We start from the raw sequence: 22,053 nt of genomic DNA on the forward strand, positions 1-22,053 counted from the left end.
GCCTCAGTTGCACAGTTTGGGAGAGTAGCCTATGGCAGTCTTGATGCAAACACGTAAAAGACTGCGTCTGCGTGTGTGTGTGTGCGCGTGTGTGTACACGGTCACGGGGAATCCGTGGAAGCGCAAACTCCACCCACGCTATGAACATCTCCAGCTGCGGGTGCGTGGGGGGGTTTGCCTCTCGCTCGGAGCTCGGGCTGAAATGAACACACCACTACAAAACTGCTCTTGACTTGACCATGTAACAGCACTGCAGTTCATAGGATATTCATGTACGAATCCTGCGGCAGGTAGGACAACAGTTTATATCCTAATGTGTTTCATTTATGCGGGTTAAGGGAATAACGCAGCTGTAAGGTGAGATGGACGCAGGAACTTCAATGCTCCCATTCTCTCGTGTTTAACAAGAAATCTTCTTTTATATATCGGTTACATCATCTTAAAACATTCTAAACCCCGCAAAAGTCATAATCAGAAGATATCCATTGACAAACAAGCCAAGTTTAACGCTGTTATGTGACATTACATATAATGTCGTCTCACCAGGTGTTTGAACAGGTGCAATGCAGTAGAGCGTTCTTGTAATTGTTTTTCGAGCCAGCCTGAAGTCGTTTTTAAATTTGTGTAGGATATTTTTTGTTAAAGTTCAAAAGTGCTACAATCTAATCAGTGGTATTCATTGTAGGCTACTGAACATCTCATCACATATCAGTCACATATTACATTAGGGTAGTTGTCCTACTTTTCACCACAGTGAAAATTAATTGGGGTGTAACGTTACTTTTGAAAGTGAATTTCATGCTTGCCTTAAAGTCCTAGGGACACAACATCTTAATGTGTTCCATTGTGGCTCTATTGTGTGCATTTGACCATTTATATGATATTTATTTTTACGTGGGATATAAATTACTAAATTAAATTATTGAATTTACCTAATTTAGTTTTGAAGTAGGCCTAGTTGTTTGAATCCAACATACAAAACCAATGCTAAATCAAGCAATTAAGCAATTTATGCATTATAGAAATCAACTTGCCGACCTTTCCTCTATATTTCCTATAGCTTATGAAGGCTATGTGAGGGGAGGGGAGGGGGGGGGGGTGAATAATCTTGCACAGTGTGGATTTTTGTAAGGTGATCTATAAGATGCTCTTCCACATGATTACAGCTTTTAGCACATGCCAGTGCACTGGGTTTATCCTTTAGTATGAGACGAAGCGGAAAGCTGTCCAGGGCTATTATCATGAGCGCAAAACCAGACCACTAGTAGTCTACTGTATGTTGTTGTTCAGTATTATCTGTCTTTTTTTTTTTTTTTTTTTACTGCTGTTACAGTGGTAATCACACTGAGAACCAGAACAGACTTCCTGCTGGTGTACTGAACTAAATGCCTACTCACTTCAGTGGAAAAGAAGAGTGCAAGTTATACACGCGGATTCGAGCCCCAATTATTTACGGAGGTGACAAAAGCAGTGATGGATAAAATGCCTCTAAGCATGTTAGCCTTATATCACATGCCGGTAATGGATTAAGGCGTGGTATGTCATCTTTTGTGTACTATGAGCAAAAACATACAGTAAATCACTTCTGTTTTCAGAAGCTTTAGCTATTTATACACGAGTGAGGCATAATCAAGATAAAAGGCAGCTGAGGAACAACAAATCAGTTTGACTGGCCAGGGGAACATTTGCACGAGAGAGAGAGAGAGAGAGAGAGAGGAACATTTGGCTAAATAAATGCACTGTTTTACATGTTCATTATATTTTCACTCTTAGATCATTTTTAAATTATTATAATGTTTTTATTGAAAAAACTTCGATATTGATATTGAAGTAAGATTCAAGTCGAGTTTATGAATCAAATCATGAAATGTGTGTCAACCCAGCCCTAATAAAAACATTACCAATCATTGTCCCATGTACATGTTGTTGGTAAACTTAATGAAATTATGTTCAGTTACCAAATGTTTTGGCGATCACAAGTTTTTTTGTAATTATTATTATTATTATTATTATTAATATTTTTAAACACCCCCGAAAAATCCATAATTCTCACTCTAAAGATGCCAGCTCTGGTTAAGTGCTTAAAGAAGAGAGACATGTCCTCGGTTGTGACGTCTCAACAGATCAGGTGGGGGTTGGCTGCTCATTCCACCAGAGACTAGTAGAGGTTTCAGACAGTGTAGTCTAGTAGAAACAATGAAGATATTAAAGAATTTGCATTTCTATTTTTCTTTGGAAGTCCTTTCACTGGTGGTTCTTGAAATAAATTTCAACCATCACAACAAAACAAAAAACTAAACAAAACAAAGTTTGGGTAACACTTTACAATAAGGTTATTTTATTAATCATTAGTTAATGTATTAACTAACATGAACTAACCATGAGCAATGCATTTGTTACTGTTTTTGTTAATCTACGTTAACATCAGTTAATACAAATCCAGCTGTTCATTGTTTGTTCATGTTAGTTCACAGTGCATTAACTAATGTTAACAAGTATTAGTAAATGTTGAAATTAACATTAACAAAGATTAACAAATGCTGAAGTACTATTGTTCATTCTTAGTTAATTTTAACTAATGTAGTTAACTAATAAACCTTATTGTAAAGTGTTACCAAAGTTTGCTTCATATTTGTAAAAGAGTGACTGATACATACTGGTCACACACACACACACACACACAATATATATATATATATATATATATATATATATTATTATTATTATTATTATCTTCACTAAAAGATATAAATATTTACATTATTAGCTATAGACAGTGACGTTAGTGGCAGCGGGATCATAAAAACTAAACAAAATTCATAAAAAAGACTGAAAGCAAACTCATTAATTTTTTAAGGCCTTTTTCTAATTTTAATGTGCACTGGTCTTGAAAAAAAAGAGAATGTGGGATGATTTCACAGATAGAAGGACCAAAATCTGTCATTTTCAGATAATATGCCTCAATATATTGTGCTCTCATAATCATATGATTAACTGAGATGTGCTGCATATCATTCTACTGAAGGACTTTAACACTAACAATTGACTATCCATAAGTGACATTTTGTATTGATTTGGGTGTATGTGTTTAAAGATGAGGCATGCATTAAAGATTCAACGGGGCACAGCTGGAGAGAAGAACATCATTATATTTCATTACATTGCATGTCATTAGTCATTAGTCATTAGTCCAGGGTACACTTCATACGCATTCTGAAAGTGTATGATGGCTGGAAACAACATTTCCTTTACATCTTCTACTTTTATCAGTTTGTTGCCATGCATGGTGATTTTGAGAAGTTGTTCCCCTTTGTGTTCTTTACACAAAGCTCTTTGAGTAAAAAAATTGTAAAAAAAAATAATTTCTGCCATTAAATTAGAACTAAACATGTTTACTGACATTACCATTAGCTACCCTGCTCTCGAGATTTTGATATAATCTCTTTTTGGTTGTCCACTGCCATACCCAAGACTCAAATTTGTCTTGCTAATCTGCATTTCATAGCTGTGTCTCTTTTTTATTATGCTAATGCACCTCTCTGGAAGGCATAACACATGCATGAAATTAATCTCCATTAAGCCAGGCGTTGTTGGTGAATGTGTCTCCCATCATTAGAGGAGTAATTACTGTGAGCTGAGAGATGGACTGACAGATTGTTGGCTTGTTCTTTTTGAGATTTATGCACTGAACTACATTTCCCATGCTTCTTGCAATATGTCGTCATCTTTCATGCTTTCAAGTCATGTCAGGATGATCATATTTACACACATGAACAGCACCACATTGTGTTAAATACCAGTGGAAAAATCAGGATTGTGAGGCATGTCACAAATAAAACATTGCTCAATATTGACATGAATATTTTGCATGCATTCAGCGTACTGTTAGGGCTCGTACAACTGCATTTCAGCATGAGAAAGCTAAAATACACAGATTACACCAATTACACACCTAATGCGCATCCATTGTGCTTCATTATGTTGCACTATGACTGAAAAGCTTCCTGTCTTTTGTCAGTAACTAAAGAGATAAAGAAATATGAAATCTTATCCTTTTGTCCCCATAAATTCTTGAACTCATAATAATGACTTCTGAGCTGGTATATACGAATTTCCCAGGAGAATTAGAAGGCAGCATTATTCCTGTCTGATGTCTTCTTTTGCACTAGAGCCTGAGGTACAAATGACTTAACCGTTTTTATCTAGTGTTATATTATTGTTGTGCGTCTTAACTAATTCCCCTGCCAGCGTTTTCGAAACAAGTTGCCAACCAGCACTAACATTTTTGATCATTTTCACAAAAGTTTCATGGCCCTGAATATGCAATATATCAAAAGAATGATCTAAAACTGTTTTATTCCAGCTTCATGCATTATTTTTTAATCAAAATTTGAATAGGGGAGAGTTTCATGATTTATATGCTTGCTCTTTAATGTTAATGATTGTGTTATTTTACATATGCGTCTGCTTACATATGCTATTGCTGGTTTCTGCTTCTTCTTCGACTGTGTATTTTATGGAAGCTTGTTTACGCCAGAGAATAAAAAAAATAAAGGAAGTTACACAATATAGTCAGAATTGTGAGATATAAACTCGCAATTGCAAGAAATAAACCTGTCACAATTGTGTGTTATAAAGTATTGTGAGGTAAAAACTCGCTATTCTGAGAAAAAGTCAGTCTTTTTCCCTTAGAATTGGACTTTGGAGATTAAATCACTTCACTACAACGCATTCTCACCCCAAGGCGTCACCTTTGACCATGCTTCAATATTTGACGTTTTAGGCGCCCTTTAGCGTCATCTACGGCGTCATCTAACTGACGCTAAAGGAAAGCGTCTGTTAGAGGACGCGGTTAGGTTTAGGTGTGGGGTGGGGGTAGGGTACACGCGATCCTAGGGCGTCATCTAACTGACGCTAAAGGGCATCTAAAGCGTCAGATATTGAAGCATGTCCAAATGCTTCCCAAGGCGTCAGTTAGGTGACGCCTTGGGGGTGAGAATGGGCTGTTCACTAATACTGACTTTATATCTCGCAAATTGTGAGATAAAAAGTCACGATTATCTTTTTAAAAAATTTTATTCTGTGGTGGAAACAATCTTCCATAGTATTGATCAGAAGATCTAGCACGATTTCAGAAGATGTCATAACGACGCCTACCGTATAACAGTGAAAACACAGAAAGTCCAGTCACACGAGTTTGGAATTATTGTATTCAGGAATTCATTGATCAATCTATTTTAAATGAATTTTGTTCTTTTGAATATTCTATTCATCAAAAAATCCATCAAAATTTTCACAAAATATTAAGGAGCACAACTGTTTTTAACATAAAAAGAAATGTGTCTTGAGCACCAAATCAGCGTACAAGAATGATTTTTTAAGGATCATGATCACTGAAGACTGGAAAAAAGGCTTCTGAGAATCCAGCTTTATCACCACATCATAAATACAGCCTTGGTGAGCATGAGACTTCTTTGTAAAACATAAAAAAAATATTCCTGACCCAAATGTTTGATAACTAGTGTATATCGCTTAACAACGTAAGAGAACTGTGTGTTGGTGTGTTTATACAGGGCTTTGTGTACACTAATGTGTGTACTTAGGGTGGGATCCAGGGAGATACCACACCTTTTGTAACCCTGCAGTTTTTATTGAAGCATCTCAGCAGTAGGCTACACCTTGCCTTAGGAGTGTAATGAGCACTTCAGACTCAAGCGCATATAACAACTGCCTGACAATGACGCAGTAACACGCAGAAGAGCTTGTTTTTTAATTACCAGTGCTGCTAGATATTGCGGGCATATGCTGTCCTTTGCCTCAGCGGAGATACTGAAGTTACTCTTTTAATCTGCATGTATTTGTGTGTCACTGTAAATAGTTTTCGCATGAGAAATTTGAATTCATTTTGCTCCATGTCTTCCTGTTGAGTCAGACACTTAATCAAACAATAACCTCAGTTACACACAAATGCACAAACATACACAGATGGAATTGTCTAGAGCGATATTTGTCTGCGACATTACAAATTATTTGTCACCTGTGTGTGACACATGCACGTATGTGGTTGTGTCACCAATGTCAGACGCTTTTCTAACTAAGTGTCAAGTATGGTGTGAAAAACATATTTTGAAGGTTCTGATTATGTAGGCTGCCCTGTTAAACATGGTGTATCAGATTCTTTCAGACAGACAATATAGAAGAAAGCACGTCGTACACACACACACACACACACACACACACACACACACACACACACACACACACACACACACACACACACACACACACACACACACACACACACACACACACACACACACACACACACACACACACACACACACACTGTATTCTGTGTGTACATTTGTCATTCACTATTAATTTCAGACAGACCTGCAACAAAAATGAGATAGCACATACACATACAGAAAATACTACATATTAACCTAGTTCATACAAACAGAAGAGATGGCTATGACCCATAAAAAGTCCAGGCCAGTAAAATGCTGGGGCTTCCAGTAACTGAACAAACAACTGCACATGATTAAAATGGTTATGGATTGGAGCTGGCAATTTCTAATAATATATATATATATATATATATATATATATATATATATATATAATTTATTTATAACAAATAAAAGGAAAATGTCCATGTCCTTTGGAGGTTATAAAATGATTGTCTGACAAAAAATAAAAATAATAAAAAACATGAATATGATATTATAATGTTATTATAATAATCATTAAAATATTATAATACACATTAGTAATAGTGGGATTGAATATTACTTCAGCTAAAAGTTAAAATAAATGAATAATTATAAAATTTATATCCATTCTAGAATTATTGGTGAATATTATATCTGTAATGATTAATTTTTACCAAAAATGTAAGTCACAATTTAGACATCAGGCATGCCTTTTATGGCATGATGTTCCCTCTATTATATTTGAGTGGATTACAAATAAAGAGAAAATCGACAGCCAAGGATGTAGGATTTCATTATTTAATTAACTTTACGTTTTCATCCATTCCAAGCCCTATTATTGTTTGGAAAGTGGCAGCTATTAATGCAGAGGTTGTAGGTTCAGCCCCAACCATGCATGATGTACAGTGATTACTGATTACTGCCCTGTTCTATTACTCTAGTGCTCTCCAGCAAGCCACTTCACCTCAGATTGCTGCTGGCAGACTGTCACTGTAATTAGTGTATTGTCGCTTTAGATAAAAACCTAAATGGTGACTTGTAGCTGTAGCTGTATCGGATTCGCTGGGCTCTTATACTGACGTCTGGACTGTCAGTCTATTAACAAAGCAGATAGATCAAAAGTACTTGATTTTGCCTCTAAATTATATATATATATATATAAATATGGATTTTTTTTTTGAAAAGAGTAATAATAGGTTTTTCATTACGATTTTCTACACTCTCTCTCTTTGACCCTTGCAGTTAGACTGGAAACACAGAAGTGACAGAATCATTTTTTTTTTTCAACTTATTTCAATAGAAGTTTTTTTTTCTTTTGTACTGGGCGCATCTTTTTTATTTCTGAACGTAACTATGTTTTGTATTATATTGAACATTTTTTTAAAGATCATGAACTATTAACTAGGTCAGAAGACATGAATCATGATTTACCATGTATATTGTAAGTATTACACATAAAATACTCTGATCACTGATTTTTTTTATATGGATGTCATTCTTGCAGGCATTCAGCAGGTGAAAGGGTTAATGCACTGACCAATAGGATCACAAGACCTGCCACAATTGCTGAGAGGTGACTGTTATCGTCTGAAGGAGCGGGCAGATGACCTTTGCGTCGATATGTAGATGTACCAAAGCAATCCTTCATTAATTCATAAGGATTCGAGCTGCCTTCATGAAGCATAATTTTGATTGGTTTGTGGCCAGTTTTATTGGCTGAGTTTTCCTTGAGCTCTGTGAGCAGTTCTTTAAATGGTCATGGCGAAGACAACCGGGTCCCTTAATCTGTCCTTTCTTCTGGAGCACGAAAAGCAGACGATCCTCAGTGTTCTCCAGAAAGACGAGAAGGTCAGGAAACGAGAGGAGAAACGCATCAGGTAACGATCATCCCAGGCAGACATGTTTTTTCTTTCTCTGCAAAAGTAGTTAGCTACTTTTTTTTAGAAGTTTATAGAATAGCTAACTACACTGAATCTACTTAAAATAGGTATATAACTATCCAATTACATCAGTTTTAATTTAAAAATATTGCAGAATGACAAAAGCAAATAGAACTCATTATTATCAGTGATGCTGTCTACACTGGATGGGGCGTGTCAGTTTCCCCGACAGTAACTGATCACGCACCATTATATTTCAAATACATAATAATAAGCTGAGATATTCTGCTTAAGAAATACTTAAAATGACTCAAATCTGGGGATTTTCTGTGTAAAATTCAGCTTCTTTTTGGAATAGAAAGATGAACCGTGTAATAAGAAACAGACCTACTGTAGCTCATCTATAGGGTTGCTAGCTACGTTTAGTTAGTCCCCAACAGTGATACCAGTTGTGCCTCACAGGAAGCTGAAAAATGAACTTCTGGAAATGAAGCGAGCTGGGCGACGTAGTTCAACTGATCAGCGTGAGTGTGCCGTATGTCTTCGTGCGCTGGGTCTCATCCTGCAGAGGGGTAATGTGTGTACCAACTGTCATCGGCGCATCTGCAACTTCTGCACGGCAATGCCTCCAAGCAGCAACTGCAAATGCACTGTGTGTGCAAAGACTGCGTGAGTCACACAGAACATCCATACATACTCTGAAGAGATGAGAGACACCATGAAATACATTTTTTGGCTTTTAATACATGTTCTGTACCAACTTATTTCAAATAAGTTGCAGTTTGAACATATGAGCTTTAATAGGTGAACCAATTAAGCTTTGCTTGTCACTTCTATAATTGTGGCTTACACAGTGTTGTCTGTGTGCGACTTGCTGTCATAGGGAACTGAAGGTGGTTACAGGAGAATGGTTTCTGGAAGAGAGATCCAAGAGGTTTCAACATGTCAATGCACCCACCAGTGATGTAATCAAACAGTCAATCCTCAGCAGTCCTCCAGGTGAGATCAACTCAGAGTTTGTGTCAACACTAACATCCATCAACCAATGCCCGGACATATTGCCATACATTTTACACAATTTCTGCCCTGCCCTAATTTCAAGTTTGACGATGACAAGTTTTCCTCTCCAGGCTCTTTTTAATGATTTTAAAACTGGAATAGTTACATGTTTCAGTGTATACACAATAGATATATTATATTATGATTGTTTATGTCCAGGTGAACAGCAGCATTAATCAGGTTTTGTGTTAATTAATAGTGATGCACCTACAATTTCCACATCCAAAAAATATTAAGAAGAAACAATAAAAATGGTTGCAGCCAGAATAATTTTGAAGGCCTAAAACTATTGACTGAAAAGTGATCATGTTAGCATCTATGTCATGCACACAATGTGGATAAGCAAAATCGGGTGAACATGTCAGTGTGGATGCACTTCACCATGACCAAAAAGGAAGCTAAAGAAGCAATATGCTAATTTGTTCAGCTGACATATTGTCGCCAAAGAGCTTTACTACGATTGGTTTAATTTATCATCTGATAACACTATACCCAGAGCAGAATACAGTGATCAAATCCTCAAATTTAATTACCTAACTATTATTGGTCACTATTGAATAATAAACAGATGGTCAAAGGACTGTGTATTTAGCTTGACGGCTTTGATATTCTTATTATGAATATTTGTTTTTGTTTATGGAGATGGAGGCTCTTCTCCCAGACCATCAGAGAGGGAGAGATCATCCGCGCCACAGTACGAGAGATCGCCTACGTCTCAGTTCCAGATAAGGACAGGGAAGAACAGGAAAGGGTGAGAGGCATCATTTACAGTCCATTGAGCTTGACTTTGCTATGCTTGGAATCACTTACTTTGATACAATTCCTGGAGTTAATAGTAATTATGCAGTGAAGCGTATGCCTTTTTCTTCAAGCATGGAAAAACAGGAAGACCTACTACAGTTGCTTAAATGTAACACAATAAACACTGTATGCAACAGTGCAATGCTCAACCATTAGAAATTAATCAGTAATATCATCAATGGTTTAAACATTAAACATGCATTGTATTGGTCATGTGACAAGAATGTAGCATATCGCTGTTTGAAATGATTGCATATTGCATACTGTTTCACAAAATAATAGGCAGGATATACTTTAGTGCAATAAGCTAACATTTCGTTCTACTCAAGCCTGTGTCTTCTCATTGAGACTGTCTGTGTTTCACTCTCATTAAGTGTCTGTGTTTTAGGAACAGAGCGGGTGCAGTGGAGCCATCAGGGTTACCAACGGTACCCAATAACATGAGAGCACAAATGGTCAAAACACCAACCCAGACTGAGGCAAGAAACAGGGTAACACATGATATATACATATTAGTATGTTCCTATATACATACTTGTGTGTTTGACAAGAAAGCAGTGTTTACTGCCTGTGCGTGTCCTTGTGTTTGTTCAGCCGGATGGAGCAGAGAGCGTGTCTAGTATACAAAGCAGTGACGGCGCTTCTGAAAAGATGGCGGATGGGCGGAGACAAAAAGATTCCAGCACACCCTCTATCGCCATATCCAGAGCCTCCCTCTCATCAGGTATCACCATGGCAACAACTTGCTATAAAATCTATTAATGCCAATGACACCAGTAACAACATTTCCATGCGAAACTGTCCTTATGTCAGTTTACTCTAATAAAAATAATATAAAAGCACTGAAAATCTCATTTTTAACATGGAACAACATTGACATTGAAATAGATGTAGAAGAAATGCAAATACTGTCATGTAAACAAACAATAATAAGTGTCTTTGAATTTGTAAACCAATACTTACCTCAAAAACAGAATGTCTACCCCTTTTTCTAATGTTTTTTTCTTTGTTATACTATGCAAAACATTTTCTTGAAAAATCATTAAAAAAGAAAGTAAAACAAATCTATGTAGAAATATTCAAGATTCTGCTCTATTTCTAGGACATTGATTAAAATATTGATTCAAATTTTGAAGCAGTGAATTAAAATAGAATAAAATATATTGCTTGCCTTTACTTGCTTTAGCTTATTATGTTTGTTTAGACTTATTTAAAATAATTTTAAGTCACCTTAGAGGGACCAACCCTGGTTGAGAACAACTTCTGCGAAGTTGTTGTAAAGACTGTCAGATGTTCTTGCTTCCATTAAAGCACAAGATGCTTTTTGGATCTTTCTCAAATCATGCTGGAGAATATGACCATCGGGGTTTACACAAACATGCCAAATTTGTGTAAGTGTTTCAGTTTAACCTTTTGCTTAAATTATGGGAATTGTCTAATTTGTAATGAAAAAAGTAAATATTTAATTCCAAAAATTGCTAAATGAATGCATTTTCACTTGTGGTCTTAGGCTCGCTCTATGTCCTTAGTGTTAGATTATATCAAATAGTCCGAATATCTAGTTTTCTGTTCTTCACAGATCGCAGTCGCTCTGAGATGGACCTCAGTAATCCTGGTGAGGGCTTCAGTGAAGATCCTCTGATAAGTCGATGCCGCTCAGTTCCAGGACTGAACGATGGGGTAGATTTCAGCCACAGTCTCTTAAACCACTTCTCACTTGGAATCATGTTTATCATTTTTTTCTGTGTGTACCAGGATATGAGATAGATTTCCGGATAGGGAGTTAAAATGATAAGAGACAGCCTTCTGTAATGTGATTTTTATGATATCATAGCACTGAGTGAAGTGATTGCATAAAGAAAAGCAGTGCTGTTTCAATGTGATATTCGTTGATGGCAGTGTTTGTGCTCTAGGACTCGGATGAGGACATTGATGCGGTGTTATCAGAACACTATAAAACCAACCGGAGTGTCTGCAGTGCGCAATCAATGGTATAATGATTTACATAGACACACGCACACAAAAAACAACATAATCACAGGCGCTCTGCTGCAGTGTGTGTTTGCTGGCTTTGTGCAATTATCTGACTGACACAAAATATATTTGTTCCCTTTTCTGTGTGCTGTATGTTTGTGTGCCTTATATAAAGGGAGTCAGCAATACGTATAACCTACCCTATAAAACTCGTTCCAGCTATTCCTTTGCATATAAATATGTATATCCTTGTGAATATTAGCATTTCCTCCTCCTGGCAAAATATCCAGTTACACAAGATCACTTAATTTGTTGACTCACCTGGTAGACCCACGCATGCATTTTTTTTTATCGCATCTCATGTATACACAATTTAGCATAGATAGAACTCCCAATAACTAACCAAAGTGCATCATTGTCATAGTTCCCGCTTGTTGGCCACACATACAGGTGCAGGTGGTGCATTAAGACACAACAAAGAGAAATAATTCAGGCAAACGTGAAGACAAGTGGCCTCTTTCAAAACAGCTGACATAACTCATAGCTCACTCGCAGTCTCTAATAGCTAGATGAGTCAGATGTGTTTCCTCTTCATTTAGCTCTATTCACAAGAAAATAGAAGAAAAACTAGCAAAGACAGGCTTTTACTGAAAACAAAACAGTCATGTTTTCACAGAATTAAAGTTGCCATCATTTACTCACCCTTATGTCATTCAAAAATGTGCATTCTACTCTTTTACATACAGTGAAAGTGAATGACCGAAAGCAGCATTAAGCTGCTCCATTCAATTTGTGTGATAAAGTCCAAGTATAAATATAAAATATTCCAAAGAATAGACACGATACAATATTTATTACTTGTTGAAAATCTTGCTTTCTGCCATAGCTCTTAAATCATATTTAATCATCATGTTAATTCATATGCCTTATGCTACATTTTTTCCTGTCATTTTTGAGCCCAAAATCCCCAGTTCCCATTCAGCGTCATTATATGGAAAAGAGTAGCGATGCACTGAATACATTTTTTAACAAAAGTAAACCGAAAATACATTTTTCATTTAGCCCAAAACCAGATCTAAAATGTATGTATGGGTAAATTAATTTTGGTCATTGAATTTGATATGCTGTTGTGGATTTGTGTTCTCAGGTGATAAATTAGGGATAGTCCAGCCCGTTCTCATCCTTTAACGTCATATAGAACGCTATATGCAAAACGGCGCTATACTACGCACATGGCACCCTTTATCGTTAATATAACACGCAAACCCAAGACGTTATAAATCCTTTAGCGTGAATATGACACGCACACCCTAACCCACACCTAAACTTAGCCCTCACAGCACGTGTTATATTAACGATAACGGGTGCCATGTGCGTAGTATAGCGCCGTTTTGTCATATAGCGTTCTATATGATGTTAAAGGATGAGAATGCATTGGATAGTCGTAGTGAAGTTCTCAATATTTTAGTCACCCAATTCGGCTACTGAGAAATGCTAATTAAAAGATGTTTTTTGGTCAATGGTTTCGTCCCCTTAAAACTACTACCTCAAAACTACTATTTTTGATTGCTGAAATGTGCATTACTAGAAAATAAAATGTCTTTTTAATTATGGAAGAAAGAAGTGCAAATGGGTTTGAAATTAATAATCACGGATAGTAAATAGGATGCAATGTTCATTTTTAGGTGAACTGAGACTTTAAACAGCTAATAATCAATAATCAAATGTAAAAAAAGTTCCTCGTAGGCTCTAGCGATGTGTTCTGTCACATAGGTTTTCTTATTCTACTTCTCTTCCCTCTGTTTTTTTTTTTTCCTTGTTTGCCTTCATGCTGTCAATCTTCTCTACTCTGTCTTTCTCCTGTCTTATTCCAGTCTTCCACACCTGCCTCGGAGAGAAAGTGGGGTTTCCTTAATGTACCTGACTCAGATGCTGACACTGTGAGTGTTCAGTGCGTTTGAGTACAGCTCTCTCTGTGTGTGTGTGTGTGTGTGTGTGTGTGTGTGTGTGTATGTTGCTGTGTTCGCTTCAGTTTCTCTCTCTTGCCTTTCTGTATTACACATACATACACATACATTTAAACACAAGCCTGTGAAAGATGCACAGCCAAAGACTCTCCCTATATTCTCTCCAGACCAGCATTAACAGTATGATGAGCGTGTACAGTGAGACGGGGGACTATGGCAATGTGCGGGTTTCCGGGGAGATCCTTCTCAACATCTCTTACAGCTATAAAACAGGGGCACTAAACGTGCTCGTCCGCGAGTGCCGCTGCCTAGCAACCGGGGATGAGAGGAGACAGCGCACGGATGCGTAAGGCCACACACACACAGAGAGACAGCTATACACTTCACTTTGAGCCCTGGCAGAGCATCCCTGCACTGCATGTAATTGGAGTCTCCATATATTAACATTTAGGTTTATAAGTAGTATATTTTTATATTACTGTATTTAAAGGGATAGTTCAATGTAATAATGTTAAATGTAAATTCTATAATTCCTTACATTAGTATTGTTTATACACTTGAAAAAATGTATTAAAATGTTCGATTAGTTATTAGTTTTATATTTTGTTTTCATTTTAGTTTGTTTTAATAATTGCGTGTGCTTTTGGTATTTTTATAAATATTTTGCTATAATTTATTTTTGTTTTAGTACTTTAGTAGTATTTTATTTCAGTTTAATTTTTTAAGTCTTTCATTATATCTATTTTATTTCAACTTGTATTTCAATTATCAGAAACAATTGTTAATAGTTGATTTTCTGTAATTTAATGCTTTCATGTTCAGTCTATGGCTTTAGAAAAAGGGCATGGAAGGATTATTTTTATTTTTATTTTTTGGTCATTTTTAGAGTTTGAAATACTTTTTTCCCCCCCAAAATGGGTGGCCTTTTCATTTAATGCTGTCATTTTCAGTTTTGATTACCTGACATTTCCTGAAAATCTTCTGAAATATTTGCTGAAATATTAATAATTAAATACAGTATGTGTTGAAAGATAAAGGAATCTAACTCTGTCCAGTATCCACATATATTCTTAAAAAATGTTTATTATTAACAATTATTAATTGTTGTCTAAGATATCAATTTAATACTGATGCGTCAGAGACCAATATTGTACAGAAGCAAAAAAAATCGGTGTGTGTGTGTTTACAGCTATATTAAAACATATCTCCTGCCAGACAAGTCCCGTCAAAGCAAGCGAAAAACCAGCATCAAAAGCAACACCACTAACCCAGTCTTCAATGAAAACCTGAGGGTAAGAGAGGGTTCAGTCCTGCCTCACAGGGTTTTCTATTTAGATTGATGAGATATTGTAAACGAGATATTGATTAAAAGGCTCTTATCTGTCTGTCCCTTTGAGTAGTATGTAGTCAGTCACTCTCAGCTGGAGACGCGCACACTGCAGGTTTCTGTGTGGCACCATGATCGCTTTGGACACAACAACTTCCTGGGGGAGACGGAGCTGAGCTTTGACTCCTGGGAGTTTGACACGCAGATAGAGGAATGGTTCTCTCTACAGCCTAGGGTGAGCTGAACACACACACACAAACAGAAACAGCGAGAGATAAAAAGAAATGTCGACATGGATAAGTGTGATACTGAAATGTGTGTGTGTGTCTGTGTCAGAATGAGTCTTATGTGGACTCGGTGATACACTATAAAGGGGAACTTACAGTGGTTTTGAAGTACATTCCTGCAGAGAGAAATGTCTCCCTGCCTCTGGACCAAGTGCAAGGTATGATTTAAAAATCATTTCTATTGCATTTCTTTCACCTTTTCATTGTTGATAACCTAACCTATGACCTAAAGTAGTGGCAAAAAGTGGGGATTTTTTATTTTATTTTAATTAACTTAAAGTTTGATTAAACCATCAAAAAATATTAAATTGTATTTTATATATGAGGGAGCAACAAAACACTAAACTTGGTTATGGATTTTTTTTTTTTTTTGACAAAATTGATTTGGCTAAAAAAGACAAACTATTGCTAGAAGTTTTATTTTACTGTGCAAAATAAAGTTTGTTGGTTTTCTCTGGTTTTTGCATGTGTACTTCATTTCTTTGTATGACAGCCAGACCAAAAACTGCAAAAAAAAAAAATGTCTCCAAAATTTGGCATGTTTCATTGCGTTTTCGCAAATAAAGCAAAATTGTCCCCAAGCACAACTACATGATATGCTTACAAAATCACACATTTTTAATTGTATTTGAATAAAAGGTGAAGATGTACATTTTCGTTGGCTGAACATATTAATTTAATATTAATGTGGCAATAATTTCTTTATGGACTGATCGTGAATGATGATGTTGCCTCGAAACCATAAACAGCCTAGAGTTGGGTTAACTATTATTTATTGTGATTATTAGTAGTATTTAATTATTTTGAAAACCTTATATCATACCGCTTTGCTGCCTGAAAAACACTTTGTGTCATATTTAAATATTATAAAAAGTTATATAAAAAAATAACAAAAATAAAATGATAAAAAGACATATTTGTTTAAGGTTACATTTATGGATAAAGTAAATTTACAAACATTTTTGTTTTTGTTTTAAAAACTAGGTACTTTTCATGCTAGGCTAATTTTATGATAGGTATGTAAATCTAACATATCTAATAGTTTACACAGCAAAAAAACCCAAAACAAAACTCTAATGCAGATGTTTTAAAGGTATAGCGGAGGATCTTTCCGAATTTTAGAGCAGACCCGCCCTCTCCAATTTTTAAAAAAAAATGCACATGCACAAACACAACACTCTTGCTCCCGAGAGCTAGGGAACGTCTATACGCCTTGCACAATTATGTTGCAAATTCTAAACTAACTAAAAAACATTCATAAACAAGACAACATGTCAAATGCCCTTCCGTGTTTTATTTACTTATTATACTGATCGATTGAGTGACCGAGGACTCAAGACATGATATGTGCAACCCTGTATCACACGAAATACGTTCTGAGGAAACTATTTTGCAAATCGCAATTACGTTACATAGCAACATATAAGCAGTGCTATTACGTTGGTCCTTAACCTAATATCTCTCATTGTTAATACGTTATTTGTATACATAGTTGCATATGGAGAAGTAGCTTGTTGCATTTGTGTAATAATAAACACACAAGATTTTAGAATATTTCAGCGTGATACCATTTACCATTTTGGACAAAAGGCTACTTTAGACAAATTGAGATGTTTACCGTGTCTATGCGGTGCATGACTCGTGCAAGGGCTAGCATTGTAGCTTGCATTAACTTTTACTAGTGATTTTAAATGGATTTCTCCAAATAGTGTGACAAACTTTACCTGTCTGGTAGAATCTTCGCGACTGCGGCATCAGTGAGAAGCCCAACCTGTGCTTTTAGCGCACGCTAGCGTGTGATATTCACCCAAAATCTCTCTGGTCTTGTTTCTATATTCTGCGGCCTTTCTCTTCTTATCATACACTTAGTAAACATTTTTTCTCTTTCGACCCTCAGCCATTTTCAAAGGAATGGCTGAAACCGTAACTCCGACATAATACACATGAAAGTGAAAACTACATAGGGATGAGCACGTAGCCTACGACGGCCTACGACGTAAACATATCACCAGAATGATTGACACTTAGGTGGACCAATAGTATAGACTACCCACCCGGAAAAAGAAAATCCTCCGCTATACCTTTAAGCAAGTTCAATAAATGCAATGGTGGTTAATGCAAAGTGATTCTTTTAAAGGACGGTATACCCAAAAATGTTTCGTTTTTAGTACATAGTATTTTTGCCATAATGTGAAAGTCAATGGGATCCATCAACTGGTACAGGTTTGGAGCAACTTCAGGGTGAATAAATAAAGAATCGTCCTTTAAATATTAAACTAAAACTGCCAATAGGTGGCTGTAAGTCCCTGTCTTAATGCCTGAGCCATCGGGTCATTCAATCATTCTGTTATAAAGCCAGTGACTGTCTTTTATGAATGAAACATTGACTTTCCAGATTCGTTCAAAATTTTGTCTTAAAATGATCTCTATGCACTCTCTGTGTCTATATTTGTTCTTCATGCTAGTAAGTGCTAAATCCGTACATTTACAAAGGTACAATGCGGAGAAATGACTGCACATAACCTCTCATGCACAGTGCATGTGTGGATGCAGTCAGGTAATTTGATTGGATGCCATGTATTTGACCTTTTACGGCATTTTCCCTGTTAGAAATACATATCATCGATTTTAATGTCATTTTAAGGTGGGGTAGAATTAAATTAAACGGCAAAAACGCCCCAGTTTAGGAACTACTGGTCTAATGAATTAAACTTTGTAACGGGACACTGTATGTTTAACGTGTCATCGACAAAGCTTGTATTTGAGCTACTGGAGTGTGTAATCAAGCTCTCTTCTGTTTCTCAGTGAAAAGGGGATTTCTGAAGGGAAAGAAGAAGACCATCACTCTTCCTAAAGGAGGAATGGTGGAGCTGCTGGTTAAAGAGGCAAAAAACCTAACGGCTGTTAAAGGAGGATCCTCTGACCCATTCGTCAAAGGGTGAGCTGAATTCCTCCTGATTTCATTCATATACATTTCGCAAACTCACACTCCTGGTTTTCTGCTTGTGTATCAGATACCTACTGCCTGATGACAAGAAAAGCACAAAGCACAAGACCGCAGTGGTGAAGCGTACCATAAACCCACGCTGGAATCACACCTTCACATACTGCGGCCTGCAGCACAGTGATCTGGACAGCGTGTGTCTGGAGCTGACAGTGTGGGACAGGGAACCGCTTGCCAGCAACGTCTTCCTGGGGGGTGTGCGGCTCGGAGCAGGGACTGGTCAGTCTTTCTTTAGCTTAGCCTTTTTCAGTTCAATCTGTTTTTGTATCAAAAATCCACAGTATGTATTTTAAGATCTGCATACATGCTTAATTCAGCGTTTTACGCAAACAATGGGTATATTATAGTATTTTGAATTCGTAATATTTTGAATTAGCTATATACTTTCATTCTAATAAAGGTTTTAGTCATTTTGTTGTGCTTTTCTGTTTTAAGTTTAAAAAAATGCATATATATTTCTATATAGCTTTAATTTATTTTCATTTCAATTTTAATTTTAATCATTTAAATAGTTCAACTTATACATAGTTTTTCATCTAATATCTGTTTTATTGCCTTTTTCAATTTCAAATTTTTTTTAATAGTTTTAGTTAACAATAACAACACTTGAAAGTCAATCACAAAACACTCAAGTTCTGTCAGGAACAGCACATCCTGAAACATGGTTTCTGAAACATCCAATTATATTTCCCACATTAGTAGGACAGATTTGATATTGTGCATTACTGTGCAATGTTCTCTAACTCAAATTAAGATAATCATTCAGTCCCACATGTTCTTGAATATAATTTCCACTGTAATGTTCTGTCTAAACTAAACATGAAGCATTAGTTTCTGCGACACATTTTGTGTGCATGCTAAACTAATTTACTGTTACGAATATGTTTTATTAAGATCTTCACTCACTCATGAGCCATTTGATTGTCTTTGATGATTGTGTCAAAGGGGTTCTTTACAGTGTTTATAATTACAAATATTACTCAGTTTCTTGCACTAAAATCAGTTTACATGACTAATTTCCAACCTCTCTAGCCCTTTTAATATTTTTCTACTATACCTTTAAGACTCCTATGAGCCCTATTAGGATTGGCTAACCCTCTTCACATGTAATTGCTGACAAACTAAATGTGGACAGTGATATACAGTGTTTATGTGCTGATGGTTCAAACATAACCGTGACATGTTCCTGACACTGAAGACTGGAGTAATGATGCTGAAAATTCAGCTTTAGCTTCAAAAAATACATTTATTTTAAAAATATATTGCAATATACAACATATTTCACAATATTACTAATGCAGTCTTTGAGCATAAGAAACTCATTTTCAAACATTGAAAAACTTACCATCTATTGTAAATTCATTCATTTTGATTTTGGCAAGATATTTTGTTTTATAAAATGTTTCAAAATAGCCTCATGACAAACCATTGTTGCAATTTTAATTGAGATAATTTCTCTGTGTTAGATCTTACATACAGAGCAATCAAATGACCTGCTTGTGTCCTGCAGGTCTGAGTTATGGGAAAGAAGTAGATTGGAACGATTCCTACGGCGAGGAGCAGAGGCTATGGCAACGCATGATTGACAACCCTGAAGTCCCACTAGAGTGCACACTGATGCTGCGATCCAGCATGGCCAAGAGGAAGACATAGAGAGAAGAGGAAAGACAGTTTATCTGGCAATACGCATCAAATCTGATCACCTCTAGACACTTTAAAGTGCTCTTTATGTTCTTTGGCAGTACTCACACCACCTAGATTCTCATTTCAAGATGCATATGCTCTCTAAATTCTCAAAACACACCTGTGGCATACACATGTGGACCTATAAGGTCCCATTTACACCTGGTATTAACATGTCTCATTTGTGAGCACAAGGAATTGGATTTTAATCACTATCATATATCATCTATATATAATATAGATATCCACATGTACTGTATATTATAGATATATCATATATCACTTATATCAGTACGGTACTTCGTGTTGATAAAGCACACGGGAAGAGCAAAAAAATGGTACACCATCTCTCCCAAATATATTATATATATACTGTATGTATATATATATATATATATATAATTATTATTATTTAGTTCATTCACATTAGTTGAGTACCTGCATTAAGCAATCCTTGGAATAGTGTGCTTCAAATTTAGTTGATATCAGGCTTACTTAAGAAAGAATATTACTCAGTACTTAAATGTATATTTACATTATAACATGGACACCTTGAAATAAAGTGTAACCTTATATTTTAAACCATTCCCACACATTGGTCATAACTGTGAATAGCACATGAGTACTATTTTAAAATTGCATAGTGAGCATTATCAACAATTAAAGGTCACAGTTGTCCAGAAAGAACAAAGCACAAAGCACTTCCTTCATATACACACACACGAGATTTTTTTTTTTTATATCCAATTTGCACAAATACCACCTGCACATAACACTTGTACAAATGGCACACTAACTGAGAACAATATACAGTAATTTCATAGCTAGTTTTACCACTTTTGGAATGTGAAAATAGGTGTGTGGCATGGAACAATGTGGTTCATTATCTTTACCTAAGTTTACAGTTCCTTGGTAAAATGATAGTTATAACCCCAAATGTAAAGTGGATAAAGTAGATTATATTTCTATTAAGACATCTTTAAGCCTGTTTTCTAAAGACTAGTCACAATTCAGCATGAAAATATTACAATGACATGATTGTTGTCAGGTAAACCCCCCTCCCCCCCGCTCCCATCACCAATGTTGTCACACAGAAAGCCTCAGCGTCAAAGAAAGTACAGAAAGTGCACAAATGCGTGATGTTTACCATAACCGAAAATACAAAGAAAAACCTAAGAATAAAGTGATCTATAAAAATGTAAGTGGTTTAAGGTTCTATTTGGACATAAAAAGAAAAAAAAAAACATACATAGGCACACAAATTGTATAAGCACAATGCATACAGGACCCGTTATTTATTTTATGAGGTTAGTTTAATAGTCAATTCCCCAGTTGATTCATTTGAGCCATCATGTCACTGTAAGGTCTCCATGAATAATGTGTCTTACACCTAATGCTCTTGTTAGAATCAGTCAAGTGAATAGACCTTATATCACACTGTATAATAAATTGTGTGGCATATGTAAGGCTTTATCAATGTTGATGTTTGACATCCAAGTGTTCCCATGTCTGATATTGTCTAAAGCTGTTTGATTCACAGCATGTTCAGTGTACTGTTTCCATCATCAGCTGTACTGTACTTTATCATCTTCAGAAAGAGAATAAACTATTATTTAACCACTCTTGCTGCTTCATTTCTCCTTTTTCCACATCTTAATTATTATTCTCAACCCTTCTTTCTTTCTCTCTAAATACATACATAGCTGTATTGATATATTATCTGAAAGATGTTTTCTGCTCACCAAGGCTGTATTTATTATATCAAACATTCACTAAAACAGTAACATTGTGAGTTATTGCGATATATTTTAAAATGTAATTTATTCCTGTGATGGCAAAGCTGCCATTACTCCAGT

At 35.9% G+C, this 22,053-nt stretch overlaps 1 protein-coding gene across 3 annotated transcripts; it reads left to right on the forward strand.

The window, feature by feature from the left end:
* The first annotated feature begins 56 nt into the window (after nucleotides 1–56).
* Nucleotides 57–21,819, forward strand: sytl5 (synaptotagmin-like 5). 3 transcript variants are annotated; one of them, XM_039656045.2, is made up of 18 exons: nucleotides 57–290; nucleotides 5,383–5,457; nucleotides 7,720–8,092; nucleotides 8,558–8,764; nucleotides 8,979–9,094; nucleotides 9,797–9,905; nucleotides 10,344–10,446; nucleotides 10,550–10,679; nucleotides 11,535–11,635; nucleotides 11,869–11,946; nucleotides 13,804–13,869; nucleotides 14,064–14,242; nucleotides 15,086–15,188; nucleotides 15,297–15,458; nucleotides 15,560–15,668; nucleotides 18,316–18,448; nucleotides 18,525–18,733; nucleotides 20,025–21,819. In XM_039656045.2, exons 3-18 carry the CDS (start codon nucleotides 7,968–7,970, stop codon nucleotides 20,165–20,167), a joined length of 2,073 nt encoding a protein of 690 aa, XP_039511979.2. In that variant the 5' UTR covers nucleotides 57–290; nucleotides 5,383–5,457; nucleotides 7,720–7,967; the 3' UTR covers nucleotides 20,168–21,819. The 3 variants fall into 3 exon arrangements, with proteins under 3 accessions (XP_039511979.2, XP_039511980.2, XP_039511981.2); XM_039656046.2 differs by lacking the exon at nucleotides 5,383–5,457; XM_039656047.2 differs by lacking the exon at nucleotides 13,804–13,869 and having other exon boundaries at nucleotides 58–290.
* Nucleotides 21,820–22,053: the final 234 nt, after the last annotated feature.

Source organism: Pimephales promelas, chromosome 7 (genome assembly GCF_988280905.1).
Source record: "Pimephales promelas chromosome 7, fPimPro1.hap1.1, whole genome shotgun sequence".
Classification (NCBI taxonomy): Eukaryota; Metazoa; Chordata; class Actinopteri; order Cypriniformes; family Leuciscidae; genus Pimephales; species Pimephales promelas.

What these genes read in the sequence shown, in the direction of transcription:
- sytl5 (XM_039656045.2), top strand. Translation starts at nt 7,968, where the DNA reads ATGGTCATGGCGAAGACAACCGGGTCCCTTAATCTGTCCTTTCTTCTG. An exon ending in AGACTGAGGCAAGAAACAGG is followed by an intron (nt 10,447 to 10,549) that starts GTAACACATGAT and finishes GTGTTTGTTCAG; the next exon opens with CCGGATGGAGCAGAGAGCGT. An exon ending in GCCTCTGGACCAAGTGCAAG is followed by an intron (nt 15,669 to 18,315) that starts GTATGATTTAAA and finishes TCTGTTTCTCAG; the next exon opens with TGAAAAGGGGATTTCTGAAG.